The sequence below is a fragment of the Grammomys surdaster genome, unplaced genomic scaffold (genome assembly GCF_004785775.1).
Source record: "Grammomys surdaster isolate TR1022 unplaced genomic scaffold, NIH_TR_1.0 215, whole genome shotgun sequence".
NCBI classification, from domain to species: domain Eukaryota; kingdom Metazoa; phylum Chordata; class Mammalia; order Rodentia; family Muridae; genus Grammomys; species Grammomys surdaster.
The window spans coordinates 1,288,479-1,304,116 of NW_021604660.1; the positions used below are offsets into that span (position 1 = coordinate 1,288,479).

General features: G+C 43.6%; 1 protein-coding gene across 1 annotated transcript; it reads right to left on the bottom strand.

Annotated features, from left to right (window-relative positions):
• Window positions 1-576: 576 nt before the first annotated feature.
• Window positions 577-13,348, bottom strand: Gja1 (gap junction protein alpha 1). Its single transcript, XM_028772591.1, has 2 exons — window positions 13,125-13,348; window positions 577-3,444 (listed from the first exon to the last, which is right to left on the bottom strand). Exon 2 carries the CDS (start codon window positions 3,429-3,431, stop codon window positions 2,283-2,285), a length of 1,149 nt encoding a protein of 382 aa, XP_028628424.1. The 5' UTR covers window positions 3,432-3,444; window positions 13,125-13,348; the 3' UTR covers window positions 577-2,282.
• Window positions 13,349-15,638: the final 2,290 nt, after the last annotated feature.

Below are 15,638 nucleotides of genomic sequence, written 5' to 3' on the forward strand. Positions count from 1 at the left end.
ATCTGTATACTTTATTTACTCTATTAAACAAACACCCTGGCCATTTCTCTTTTAAATATTCTTTAAAATATGAATCTTTTTTGTTTTTCCTGGTTTTTTGAGACAGGGTTTCTCTGTGTAGCCGTGGCTGTCCTGAAACTCACTCTGTAGACCAGGCTGGCCTCGAACTCAGAAATCCGCCTGCCTCTGCCTCCCAAGTGCTGGGATTAAAGGCGTGCGCCACCACTGCCTGGCTTAAAATATGAATCTTAAGACTGCAATGAGGTTTCAGTGGTTGGGGCACTAGCTGTTCTTCAAAGAGCCAGATTCGATTCCCAGCACCCACAAGGCAGTTCACCACTATCTGTAACTGAAGCCCCAGGAGATTTGACACCACTTTTCTGGCCACCACAGGCCAACAGGAACACATATGGTGCACAGACAGACAGGCAGGCAGGCAAAGGATCAAACCACATAAAAATAAAATAAAAAAGTGAATTTCATTAGTCTAAGACATTATAATCATTGGATCTATTTTTGGTAATCTTGATTAAATTTTGCAAGTTTTTTGTTTAAAATCATACAAGACATGCAGGCTATCTTTATTATACTAAATTAAAACTTTATTGAATAAAGAACACTCTCCCGAGCACATGATTGGATGGGCTAGGTCTACCTTACATGCAGTGAAGCTGAACATGACAGTAGTTTAACATGGAATGTCAAACAAATTAGTTTCTCATTGTACAAAAAAATCTCTTTATGGAGCTGACTCTCGCAAGAGGAAACACATGATATCTTAACATTTCAATCATCTGTGATGCGTTTTTTTTAAAGTCATTTGAAGAAACTGGTGTCTTTAGCATACAGTTCAAATAAATTAGTTACATGTGCACTGCTGAAACCGCCTTCACCCCCTCTAGGATTTCAAAGACAATCTTAGTGCAAACATCCACGTTGCTTGTCAATCTCAAAGACTGTTAAACTCAGAATACAAGTTCTGAGTTAATGTGTAGTTAAGTAGGACAAAAATGAGATTACCAGTTACTACAAAGTTCCTTTAGGCTCACTTGGTAGTCCACTCTAAGCAACCCTCTTCTAAGTCTCTCACATTAATGACTAAAGCCTGTTTTTACAGTACTAAAACTCTATCATTCAAGCATCAATGATTATATTTCAGAAAAAGGAAATCATTCATTTCAGTAATGGCTATTACTGCTACATTCTAAAAAAGAGAGAGAGAAAAAATCATAATTAACAAAAACCATTATCCATAATAGGATACATGGAAAAACAATATTTTAGGGAAAATCTGTGCTTTACTTGCACGGCAGGAATTCTATAATGTAAACACCACGTTGGCCCACACCACAAAAAAAAATCCACGAGGAAGGTTCAAATTTGAACACTGTGTGCATTAGATTCAAATCTATACTTGTGAGTTTATACTGCCTCTGCTTGTACCAGTAATGACAAAACACACGCTTACACACACGCATACCCACACGTAGAAGCGATTGTTAAATATCGAGCATGGCTTGTCTCCCTGATGCTAATTCAAAAAAAAAAAAAAAAAATGACGTTACCTCTGTTTTAAAAATGTTGATAGAAACCGTTTGGTGAGGGAGAGGACCAGTTGAGAATGATGTACGGATGGCACAACGGTGAGACAGATTCGAAAAAGAACCACTGAGATGCAAATGCATGGGCAATCTAGTGTCTGAACTTCAAATTGATACTAAGAATGAAAATCCTGCACAAGGTCCATCCATACCTGGAGGGTCAGGCCAGGGAAGCTTACCTGCAAACTGCAAGTTTTAAACATTGGAATGTTTTAGCGGGGATGTAGGGCAACCTATCTTTTCGTAAAGAAAATGCAATGTTGAGGACTCGGATTCCTGCTCAAAGCTATCGCAGAATCTCAGGAAAACAAAAATTTAAAAAAAATTATCATCCACTCACTCACGTATCCAGAACCATTCTTAAGGTTCAGTTGGGTGAGGGGGGCAGAGAGAGAAAGCCCTTATACTATGTGCACCCAATGAGACTCTTACTAGAATTTAAGTTCTTTGAATCTTCTACATTAAATACCAATATGTACCTCCCTTATCCCTACCTGTTCCGCCCAGCTATCCCAAACACCCCCAAGGAACCTAGGTATTGTAATGTCTTTGTTTTCTATGCCTCATTACTGAGGTTGTTGAGTACCACCTCCATGGGAACGAAATGAACACCCCAGGTGCATGTTCTGCAAGCACCCTTTTTCTCCACAATCGATTAGAAGCTCGATGCTCAAGCCGCTTTTAAATCTCCAGGTCATCAGGCCGTGGTCTGCTGCTGGCGCGGCTGCTGGCTCTGCTGGAAGGTCGCTGGTCCACGATGGCTAATGGCTGAAGTTCATGTCCGGCAGCAACTTTTTTGGCGTTTTGGTTGTCGTCAGGGAAATCAAACGGCTGGGCGTGGGAGTTGGAGATAGTGCTTCCGGCCTGCCCCATTCGGTTTTGCTCTGCGCTGTAATTCGCCCAGTTTTGCTCGCTGGCTTGCTTGTTGTAGTTGCGGCACGAGGAATTGTTTCTGTCACCAGTAACCAGCTTGTACCCAGGAGGAGACATAGGTGAGAGTGGAGCTGTTGGTGAGGAGCAGCCATTGAAGTAAGCATATTTTGGAGATCCGCAGTCCTTTGATGGGCTCAGTGGGCCAGTAGTGGCGTGGTAAGGATCACTTCTTCCCTTCACGCGATCCTTAACGCCCTTGAAGAAGACATAGAAGAGCTCAATGATATTCAAAGCGAGAGACACCAAGGATACCACCAGCATGAAGATGATGAAGATGGTTTTCTCTGTGGGACGTGAGAGGAAACAGTCCACCTGGTGGGGGCAGGGATCTCTCTTGCAAGTGTAGACGGCACTCAGGCTGAACCCATAGATGTACCACTGGATCAGCAGGAAGGCCACCTCGAAGACAGACTTGAAGAGGATGCTGATGATGTAGGTTCTCAGCAGGCCCCCTCTCATCTTCACCTTGCCGTGTTCTTCAATCCCGTACTTGAACTTCTTGATTTCAATCTGCTTCAAATGCATCTCCACGTTGACCCCGTCGGTCTGGGCCACTTTGAGCTCCTCTTCTTTCTTGTTCAGCTTCTCTTCCTTTCTCATCACATAGAACACGTGAGCCAAGTACAGGAGCGTGGGCACAGACACGAATATGATCTGAAGGACCCAGAAGCGCACGTGAGAGATGGGGAAGGACTTGTCATAGCAGACGTTTTCACAACCAGGTTGTTGAGTGTTACAGCGAAAGGCAGACTGTTCATCACCCCAAGCTGACTCAACCGCTGTCCCCAGGAGCAGGATTCTGAAAATGAAGAGCACTGACAGCCACACCTTCCCTCCAGCTGTGGAGTAGGCTTGGACCTTGTCCAGAAGCTTTCCCAAGGCGCTCCAGTCACCCATGGCTGGGCCCCTCCTAAGAAAATATAAACAAAAACCAGGAAAACAACTTAGCGATTATAGACTGTAAATTGGTGGTTTGAAATATATATAGTTTCTTTTTTCAGGGGTCAGTCAAAATAAAGCAGATTCAACCCAAACTGAAACAGAATCCAAGCGCAAATCTGGCTACATTTCCCAAAAATGAGGTTGACTCAGAAGTAATAGCACCTAGATACATGGAGAAGAGCAGGCCCAACTTGCTGAAGATATATTATTAAGCCTCTCGATACCACCTTGCCATGTGACCTGACAGGCGTTTCCTACCAAGTGCCTTTGCTGATGTTATTTGCTTGATAAATGAGGACAGTTCTTCCCTGGGAGACCAAGGGTCTGTATGCCTGTCTAAGCAAACTGTTGACGTGTATTATTAACGTATAGGCACCTAAGTAAAGATTGAGCGAAGGCCCTTCAGCAACCAACCTTGCTTCCCAACATGCTACGATATACCAGTTTATTCCCAATTTTACTCCGAAATGGTTCTCCTTGATATATCAAACATGACATCTGTGCGCATTCTGAATTAAGTTCATCTGTACATTTCTTTCTTTCTTTGATGAGTCTCCTATCTTAGTTCAAGTTGTTATCTTCCTATCATTGCCTTCTGAGATTCTAGACATGTGCTCCCATACTCGGTCTGTTTCCTAGCATGAGGGAGGAGGGTTACAGCTGTTGAGATTAAGGCTACCCTGACACTCAGCCTACATAAAAAAAATCTCTAGACTAATGTACACATTTCAACTGAGTCCAATTTGTCTCAATACTACTTAGTAAACTTATAAACTGCATAAACTGGTATATCGTAGCATGTTGGAAAGCAAGGTTGGTTGCTGAAGGGCCTTCGCTCAATCTTTACTTAGGCGTCTATACTTTAATAATACATGTCAATGTTTTGCTTGATAAACTTTCTCAGCCCAGTGGTGTGGTACATACTTTTAATTCCAGCACTCAAGAGGCAGAGGCAGGCAGACTTCCGAGTTCAAGGCCAGACTGGTCTACAGAGTGAGTTCCAGGACAGGCAAGGCTATACAGAAAAAAACTCCGTCTTGGAAAAACAAAAAACAAGCAACATAAACAAAACAACAAAGGGGGGCATGATTTCTCAAGTGCACAAAAAAAAAAAAGGCCATTCATTCATCTTTTTGTACTTTAGATTTTAACAATTCTTTACTGAGCTTTGGGCCCAGAGCCAGTGCAATCCCTTGGACCTAGTCAGGACTGGAAGTTCATGCCTATAGTTTCTGGGCTTAGCATGTAGAAACAAGAGAATCACTATACTCAGGAGGCTAGCCTGTTCTACACAATGTTTCAGGCCAACAAGGGCTACAAAGTTAAGCCCTGTAACCAGGGTCAAAGCAAGAAGCAGCAGGCACAGAGGCCGTTTCTTTTCAGCAGAGCCTTTCAGAAAAGATGTAGTCAAAGATCTAGTAATTAAGTGCCTATAGCTCCCGAGGGAGAGGTGGGGTTGTGAACCTCTCCCCAGTCCATGGGTGCCTTTGAAGACGGTCAGAATCCTGCCAAAACTAGAATAGTAAGATGTGGGTAGGCAAGCCCATGCATATAGTATTTTCTAAACAGTTGTAGACAAAAGACTCTTTCCTTTGTTTTTTTGGAAGGTATTACAGACTGTGAAAGGACAATTCAGAAAGTAAAATTAGTATATGACACGTAAACAGAGAGGAGTGAAGACTGGCACCATCCAGAGTTGAACAGCCAGGGAAAGGCTTGAGGAGAAGGGAATAATTTAATCGTGATGGACAGTATAATGGTTCGACAACATAAAAGAAAGAACCTGTAATTTAGCAGAAAATACTAGACTAGGACTGAAGGGTAGTCCACAAGGGTCAAGCAAACAAGGAAAAACTTTGGAGCCATATCCAGACAGTTCTATGTGATGATGTGTAAATTGGCCCCACTTCTGTTTGCAAAGAACTGTAATATTCTGCCAGGGTCATCTGCTTTTGCTCAGATATCCATTCGCTAGGGAGTGGGGTGGCGAAAACAGAGTGATCAGCTGTTTGCGCGAGTCTCATCCCGGTCATGCAGTAGATCAAGCAAGCAGCTCGCTCAGGGGAAAAATGGGCACCATGTGCGCCTCCTCGCTCTTTAAGGCACAGTACAGCTGAGGGATGCTGGCGGAAGTTCATTAATGAAGTTTTAATATTCTGGAGTAAGAAACTTGACGTTTGTATAATTCTGAGATTCCACAAAAATATTCCCAGTGCCTGGGCATGTGAATTGGGTCACCAGTCGGTTCTCTGGGTAATAGTTTTTTTTTTTTTTAAATTATTGCAGCAGCGATTTAATTGCAAAGCTGTCTTTTCTTTAAGCACCCACGCAGCAGTCATTTGCATTAATGAGTTACAGTCTTTCATCTGAATATAAGATATGAATTATCCAAATTGGGCACTGTAGCTCCTGGAACATGTAGATACCTGTCATTACCACTATCGTAGACACCATCAAATAATGCTTAATGTGATGGCTCATCTTGTGACTCCAAACTTAGTTACCTTTCTGTTGGTAGCTATTCACTATCTCCAATCCACTGGCTGTTCCTCTTTTTTCTAGACCTTGCTTAATATTTCTACTTTTCCAAATCTCAGCCAGGAAAAAAAAAAAAAAGTTTTCTTTCTTCAGTACAGGGTCTTTGATTTAGTATGTAGCCCAGGCTAAAGTTTTGTTTCTTCAGTACAGGGTCTTTGATTTCGTATGTAGCCCAGGCTACCTCTAAACTTGTGGCAAACTTTTTACTTTACTCTCCCAAAGTGCTTAGAATATAGGCACTCCCAACCAGATCTGGCTCTTAGTTGAAACATTAATGTTCTTTCACAGAGTTCACAGAGTCCCTGGTACTGCCATCTTTCCTCTTTTCTTCAAGCTACAAACTACACTTACAAGATGGGGACATGGCACATGCCTTGCTTGACACAGGCTTCTTTGGTACTCGCTTTCTTCCTAGATGCTAAAATTGCAGGTTTATAATTATAGCATGGCCTAAGTTAATGCTTTGTGCAAAGTTCTCAGACATAGCTTATTCTTTTCATTTATTTCCTCCATTGAGTCAGAGTTTTATGTAGCCCAGGCTATCCTCAAAACCTGTAGATGCACATAGAAGGATGGCCTCGGTCCTCCTGCCTATACCTCTGTCAGGATTACAGGCCCAAACAAGTACTCGACTTAGCTAGATCTCCAGCCCCGAGTAGCAGATTTTTGGCAGTGACCAGGTTGGTCACTCTAGAACTTTTGGTATTTCATGTTAGAACGATTGCCTGCTCTCCACAATCACCTGGTTCAGATGTTCATAGCCCCAGACACACAATGTGACCTTCTGAACTTCTGCAAGGTGAGGAGGCCTGGAAGATCAGCCTTTTTTTTTTTTCTATTACTATTTAAAACAAATGTCCTAGGTGTTCTAATGTAACGTCTTGGAGGGAAGCAGGCAATGAGTGACTCCTCCTAAGATTGGGTGTTTTCCTGCCCAAAATATTTCCAAGTGGCGGAACATCTGGGAAGGAGACCAGGCCAGAGTGTCTAAATATTTAGTTTGAGGTACAGAGCATTTGGGGACAGCAGTTCTCGGGCACCTGTGAACTGAGGTCACTCTTGGCTCTGCTGGTTCTGTCTGTCGCTTACTCCTTGCCACTGTCCGAGATCACAGCAATGAAAACTGTTTAACCTAAACGGGTCATATTCATAATAGTTTACATCTTAGTTTAAAACTAGCTGACTGTGTCTTTCCCTGGAGTCTTAGCAAATCCTTGGTACAGAAGCTGCAGGCGAATCCCGTGCTGCTCATATTACAACAATATCACAATTAGAACAACTGACTTAATCGTACAGACTTTTCAACAGACAACTATAATGCTGAGTAAGAAAGAAATCATGGGCCATTAACATCGTCTTTTGAGAAGGGTCTCACGCAGCCCACTTCTCTCACTAGGTTGGCTTTGTATCTGAGGGTGATCTTGAACTCCTGATTCGTCTTCCACCTCACGTGCTGAGATTACACACAGGTGTATGCCAACACTCCCCAGCTAATAGCAATCTTTTCTGGACAAGGTCTCACTATGTAGATCAGGCTGCCCTCACACTAAGAGACCAGCCTACCCTGCCTCTGGAATGCACCACCACTCACCAACCACACCTAGGTAGCAATCATCTCAGAATGAGTGAGGTGAATTTAGATGAAGGTCCTTTAATACTTTAGATAAAATTATGCTATCTAACAATCTATAAGGAAATGCCTATAGAAGTTCTTGATTAAAGCCACTTAATGGGCAATTAAATAGAGGAGGTTATTGCTTTCTGTGTGTGTTCCCGCCCTGCCACTACCCACATTGTCTTCACCTCAGCCTCAAAACTGGTGTCTGGGTGCTTACCCTCCTCAACCTTCCAACTGCTGAGATCATTCCAGCTCCATTGTGGGGTTTTTGTTGTTGTTTGGTAAACAGAGTTTTTCTGTATAGCCCTGGTTGGTCTTTTTTCTTTTCTTCTTTTTTTTTTTTAGACAGGGTTTCTCTGTGTAGCTCTGGCTGTCCTGGAACTCACTCTGTAGATCAGGCTGGCCTCAGAAATCCGCCTGCCTCTGCCTCCTAAGGGCTGGGATTAAAGGCGTGTGCCACCACTCTCTGCTTCCTAATGTGCACTTTTGAGTGTGCCAACTGCAAAATATTGCATGCCTGCCTCTAAAACTTAAATGCAAATCTATCCCTCCTACCACTTTTTGTATAAGGTAACCTGCCTTTAGTACCAAATAGTTTCTTGTGACTCTTTCTTTTCCAACCTTAGCCAGATCTTTCATCAGTTTTAAGTTGATACATAGTTAACACACCTGAATTTAATGTGTAGATAAGCTTTATCTTGGAGATGAAATCAGTCTATGACTGCTTCCGATCAGCACCCTAGCATTTAGCCTGAGTCACCTCTCTTCAGTTTTCCTGTCTCCCTAACTTGCCAAAATATTTGCATCTTCACTCTTCTTTTTCAGGTCTCACCTCATTAGCCAACTCTCCTGAGCAGGAACTATGAAATAGCCCTTCCCCAGGTTCCGGAATTTCCCGTTTCCTCTGTCTTCTTTTTTAAAAACAGCTTTCCTCTATGCCACGTAACACACATTTGCTTACTGTCAGGGTCCTCCTCTAGAATGAGAACTGTGAGGAAGCTTTCTTTCTTTCCCACATCTACTCCTCCAGTACCCCAGAGTAAGACATGCTACATGAATATCTGTGAGGGAATTCAGGGGACTCTCCTCTGGCAGAGTGGTTGACGCCTGTAATCTCAGCACTTAGGAAGCTGAAACAGAAGGATCCTGACAAATTTAAGGTCAGAGTCAGGTCTATAAAAGCAAGACCATCTCAAAACAAAACAAAACAAGCAAAACCTCTTGTTTTAAAAAGCCAGAGAGGCTGGAGAAATGACCCAGCAGTTAGGAGCACTTGTTGCTCTTGTGGAGGATACGGGTTTGGCTCCCAACATGCCTATGATAGTTTCAGTTCCAGAGGATCCAAACCCTCTTTGGACCCGTAGGCATTAGGCACACACACTGTGCACATTCATATACTCAGACAAAACACTCATCCACACAAAGCAAAGGCTATTGCTGTGTGTGTGTGTTCTCTCCCCTGCTTAAAGTAGTATCTAAAATTCCCAAGGGACAGTTTGCTAAAGGACTGCTGTTGGTTAAAAAGACATACTTCAAATCATTCTCAAGCTGTTTAAATTTACAATGAGACCTCAATGGTGATTAAGTTCCTCTGAGAGACGCTCCAACCCCCCACCTCCACCACCAGTTCTGAGTGTTTTAATGGATGGTAACACATGATTTCATGGCAGCCAAAGACAATCACAGAAACTGTCTGCTTGAAAAGTTTACTTCCAGAGTGACAATACTCGTGAGAAATGGTTCTGAATAGGACAACATTGCTGGCATTAACCAGTTATTTAAATGTAGCAGCTCTACTCAGTTTGAGTCACCAAGTAACAAGGTGATTTTATCCAGCACCACAGAAAACATATCCAGATCAGATCAAACTCAACCTATGTAGCCTTACACCAGGTGAGTTTATGTTTGGCTCTTTTGTCAGAGAAACCTATTCTATGTAAACATCTTTGTTACAAATTCTAACACACAGGGTCTGGAGTACCTAAATTCTTTTGTAAGGAATTTCTTAATATTCCCAGGCTCACAGGCTTTGATATGAAACACCAGATATCTTCTTTATTCTGCTTTTTACATATCCTGGTCTGTACACAGTCAAAACATGCCAGACTCCACAGAATAAGCTGCGGTTAAGGCACCCCACCAGGAGGAAGATGGTGAACCAAGAGACAATCTCTTTCCCTGCCAACCACATTTGCTCAGTCAACCTTAGGGATGGGGACTAGCGTCAGATCAGAAGCTGCAGAGTGAGGGCCATATTCAACTGTTATCCAAATAGTTTCGAAAAACGTCATTTTTTGTCACTTCATCTGCCTCTACTCTCCCACCCACCTCCAAACGGATAGCTTACTAAACAATCCTGTAAGTCCATGGTCACATAAAACAGCTTTAGAGTGTTCAGGTGTATTAAGTACAATCTACTTGTCTCAGAAAGTCACAAGTGAGATAACCCATGCCTTTACTTCAGAAAATGATAAAAATATAGCTGTTTCTAAGGTACTGTAAATTTATCTCATCTGTCTTCTAATTTTGGTACCTTTTTCGATAGCACAATAGTAACTAAAGCTGTTAGGAACAACAGAGTTTCTAAAAAATGTAGGCAACCAGAAAAATTGAGATGTGAATTTAGGCAGTTACCTAAAGAACTAACCACGGTGAAATTTTGGCAAAAGGCATTTTGCTCACGCATCTCTTAATGGTAAATTAACAGTCTCGGAACGTGGTGGGAGATTTTAACCAATTACCCCAAGAATTCAACACATACATCTGTACCCTCCCACTTAAAAGAAGCTGGGAATTTTTAAACTTGGGAGTATCTACACTTAATGTAGACGTTAATGATACACTCAAGATGATTATTTTTTCTCTCTCTTGAGTGAGCTGGCTGAGCCTCAACACATCAAAAGTCAAACAAGATCTCGAAGGGAAGTTAGAACAACAGGAAAGGTGGAGTCCCAGGTATTAATCAGTGGGTGACTTTCCTATAGTTCTCTTCCCTCGGGGTATACAAAATTTCTACAGTTCACATGAGCTACACCCTTGCAGTACCACGATAAAGCAAGGCACAGATTATCCTCCATCCCTTCTCTCTGCGGGAACTGGAAACAACTAACTAAGCAACCAATCTCTGCTCCCTACGGAAGGAAATGCAGGCTTCCCTTCTTGCTGCCGGCTTTAGAACCAAATTTCCCGTGGAAGGTCAGCAATAAAAAACTCCCAACCATATATATGGTCTGTGTTTAGACAGTGTAGACAGTGGACTACCAAAGCACTGCCACTGCCACCTGGAACTCCAGGCAAAGGACAGGTAGCCACTCAGGTAGTCACTGTATTCTAATCTGGGTGCACAAAGCTTTCACACTCTGGGGAGATGCATTCCAGTAATTCAGAAGTCAACACCTCACCAGGACAGATGGTACAGTCTGTAGCTACGCTCATTTTCACACAACTTGGCCTAACCAGCAGAATTAACTAGTAGCCCTCTCCCCCAGGTAGTCTATGTCCTCATTGGCATATTTTACTTTACAGACGCAATCCTCATTTTAAAAAACATCAGGCTTCCTCATGGGACACTATTGACCATTCAAGGTTGCTCAGTGGTCTTTCGGATTGGTAAGATTCACCACCTTCCAGCCACTACTATTTTGTTTGGGGAACAAAGAAAATCAACCCCCACCCCCACTCCAAGCTGTCCTGTAGCTTTTAAGATCTCCTCTTCCCACCCGAAACCCAGCAGTGGGAGGAAAAGAGAAGCTCTCCTCCGGGCGCGGGCCGGGAAGTGCTCGAACAAGACTCTGCCAGAGATGCCCAGAGAGTGTTGGGTGGACCCGACGGCACTAACGGAGAGAACTCTGCTCGGAAGTCAAGGTTTGAATTTCCCAATCCTGAGCGGATTTGCCTCAGCACACGTCAGTAGCTGTGGCAGGGTTTCTCGAAGGGTCTTCTTTGCCCCTCCTTCTTCCGCCCCGCCTCATTCTTGGGGAATTTCAAGAGTTTCCACGAGTGTTACAAGTGCATTTACCAGCACCGGGGCTCCTTAGGTGTTTAGGGGACCTTCCCAGGGGCTCCACTCAGCCACCCGACGAGTTTAGGCAGGGAAACCGTGAAAAGGCGGCTCGGAGGGCGGGGAGCGGACTTCAGACTGACAACTTAAATAAAGTCGACCACTTGCTCCCCGACCGTCGGGCCGCGAGCCTGCCTCCCCTCCCCCCTTCGCAGGCAGCGGTCTGGACCGCGAAGCCTGGAGGCTGCGGGGAGCGCAAGCGGAGTCCGGAATGATGCTAAGGTTGGGCATGAGGTGCCCGTGCCACCCTCTGCCCTAAGGCTTTCACTTCAGAACGACTCGGCCTCGTCTGGTACAGAAAAAAGCCCTTCACTACAGACCCACCCTGATTTCGGTGTGGATTCAGGCCGGATAAAATGAAGACCCGGCACAGTGCTTTACACAATGTGTTACCCATTAAAAAACAAAAAATGCTTTAAGACGGACCTCTCACCCCCTTTAAACTACAAGTTAGCATCATTTTTGCTTAGTGCTTTGCACCCTCTGGTAGCGCCAATTCAAAACTGTCCCAACAGCTCTGAAGTCGCTACAGGTCCGGGCAGGCAGGCGAAGGGGTGGGGGGAGGGGGGCAGCTCCTTCTAAAGCGCGGCTCCAAAAATCCCTTTTCCCTATTCCTTCTAGGAGCTCGCGTTTTAGCAGTTGATTTTGGAAAAGCATCCTGGCACACACTGTTTCTAAATGCCCGTTCTTCCTCTAAGGCTCCGTAAGTCACCACCACCCATTCAAGATTTCTCGCGCCCTGAGTTGCCAGCGTGGAGTGAAAGAAAAAAAAAAAAGCTGTCGGTGCGGGCTAAGGGGTTCATCTCGTAGCACCGCGCTGGCTTGCACAAAGCAACTACTGTTGGTCTAAAAACCCTAACGGCAGCACCATGATCTACGTATTTTCTGGCTTAATCCTGAAAAGTCTAAGGGAGAACCACGTGGAAGTCAACTGCTGCTGCAGCGTCTCAACAAAGCACTCTGTTACAAAAGGAGCCTGCTTTTCCAAGGCTGTAGAACAGCTGACGGGCATTTCATAAGAAAAAAAAAAAGAACGTAGTGTCCAGAGCTATAGGAAGCAGGCTAAGCAAAGTTAACTGAGGTGCCCCCCCCCATCACCTCCCCTCCGCAACACCTCCATTGGCGACTACAGAAAAGTGAAATTAGGCTCCACAACAAAGAACCAAGTCTAGTAACTTGGTCCTTCGCTCTAGTTGGAAAAAGTTTGAGCCTCTTACCTGTTGCGTTATCAGCGGAACTTTTTAAACACCCAAAATAAAAGCCAGCACGTGGAAATGACAAAGGCACTTTGAAGATCATCGTTCTACTTACAGTATCCTAAGTCAAAGACGCAAAGCATTTTACAAAGCACAGTAGAAGAGTTTCCCTTACAGAAAGAGAAGCTACTAGGTACAGTGGTTTTTTTTTTTTTTTTTTTTTCTTCAAAACTTACTCTTTCACTTAATGAAAGTGAAGCCGGCGCGCCAAAGTGGTGGAACTCCTTGGAGGTTGAAGTCAAAGGAGAAGGAGAGTTCAGGCTCTCAGACCTGTCTGTTTAAAGTTTAAAAGTCTGCTGCTGTTTGGTACTTTCCTCACGCCTTTCCCCCAATGAAAGAAAAGTGCTGATACCTCGTAAAAGCGTTTTTCTAACTTGGAGCACAGAGCTTTTAAAAGTTTCAAGCCACTGACTCAACTAGGAGGAGGGGCTAGGAGAAAGGGGAGGGAGGAAGAAAAGGCGGGGAGGAGGTGGGGAGGAGGCTGGAGAGCGTGGGGCTGAGCAGGCAGAAGAAGCAACCTGGTCAAGATAGAGTTGTAGTTTGAAAGTGCTGACGAGCACGGGAAAAAAAATAGAAGAAACAGCTCTAGATGTATGTCAGCCACTGCGGGGCTGTGAGTCCTCACAGATGAAAAAAAACCTGTCGGGTGCAGTACTTGCTTCAGTGGATGGCCAGGGGGAGTGAGGAGATGTACCTTTTATGCTACCTTTTCTTAAAAAAAAATACAATAAATAAAAATGGAGGGGGAGACAAGGCCAACTCGTGCAGACTTGTTCTGCGTTGCCCAAGCTGTGTAAAGCTTGAGGTGGGTGTGAGGGATCTTTCTTATGACCTAATTCTCTTCCTCTTAAACATGGACAATTAACAAAGGAAAGAGGCGGTGGGCATGGGAAAAGCATTTCGCAACCAGACCTGTGGAGTGGTATGTCTACTCTTCAGTTTCTCTGCTGCTTTAGGTAGTTTTTACTTATTCTTTTAATTTAGAACAAGAAGATAAATGTTCTATGTTACAAATAAAAAATATATCATGTAACTTTTGACTGAAATGTTGGTACTGACCTCTACCCAGTCTCCAAGGAAGTGAACATACATATCTCAGTCCCATTCATGCCTACAATTTGACCTTTAAATCGGCAGGGAGATGCCAGAATTCTTTTCTTTTTCTTCTTCCTCCCTCCTCCCTCCTCCTCCTCCTCCTCCTCCTCCTCCCTCCTTCTCCTCTCCCTCCTCCTCCTAACAACTGCAGACACAGCTACCAGATACATAATGTTTGCATAAAGTCTGTCTGAAAACTTCATCCTCTCTTTCAATCATGTTCCTTCCAGGGGAGGAATGCCTGCCTGGTGACTGCCTGCCCACAGCTTCAGGGCTCTCTCATCACACCTGATGGAGTTTATGAAGGCCTGAGTCATATGACCTCATTCCTAGGGTGGGCAGCTCCTTTGAGGGCTCCCAGATGTCCTCTGAGAGGGCTCGTGGTAGGGCAATAAACAGGCTTCAGCGGTATTCCTGGAGTTAGGCAGAGAAATCTCTTGGCCTTTGTACAGGCGCCACCTGATTGTGCTGAACACCTCACACCAATGCAAATAGCTGAACAAGGGATGGCAAAGACTTCCTGGGAAACACTTTGCCGAAGCTTCCCTCTCACTGGGATGACTAAGGAAGTGCCATTTAAAATCACACGATTTAATACCCCAGAATGCTCTCTTACTTTTGAGGTTTGTTTGTCTTTAACTTAAAGAAGGGAAGTAATGTTACAGAAGCAGAAACTATAACCTGACTTTTGAGGCTTTATGTCCAGCAGTGTAATGTTAGTTTTTTTTTTAATATTTATTTATTGTGTGTATTCATATATGTGTATGCAAGTGGAAATTAGAAGACAGCTTGTGAAAGTTGGATCCCTTTTTACATCTCAAAACTGAAATAGATAGTCAGACCTGACAACAGGCACCTTTACCACAGAGCCATCTTTCTGGTTCTTATGAATTGTTTGTTTGTTTGTTTGTTTGTTTGTTAAGGACGAGGTCTCTCTACATAGCTGTAACTGTCCTGGAACTCACTATGTAGACCAAGATTTGGCCCTCAAACTCATAGAGTTCTGCCTGTCTCTGCCTCCTCAGCCCTTAGATTAAATGTATGCACCACATGCCTGGCTTACCACATTTATTTTAATTGATAAAACGTATACAAATTGTATGTAATGTTGGAGTAATGTGATATTTTAATACAAGTGTAAAGTTTCTGGTATTGAACTCAGTATAAGCATATTTATCTGTTGTAATATTTATTATTCTCTATAGGTAAATATCCAGACTTCTAAAGATTTTTTTGTTTAGAAACAAGCAATGCACCATCATCTATCCATAGTTAGCTCACCACACTTAATACACCACACAGAGAAACTCAGTAGGACAGAAGGCATCCACGAACCAACCTCTCCCTGGTCCTCTTTCCCTCTTTACAAAAACAAATTTTACTTAATTTAAAGAAAGATTTGCTTGCCAGGCAGGGTGGCACATGCCTTTAATCCCAGAGGTCTCTGCCTATAGCCGCAGTCACTTGAGAAGGAAAGGCATGATAATCAACTGAGATGAGTGTCAAGTAATCCTCAACCGAATTAGAGAAAACCCAGTGTTGAGCTAAACAACAACAACAACAAAACAACCAATGAAAACAAGCTGTAAAGACTG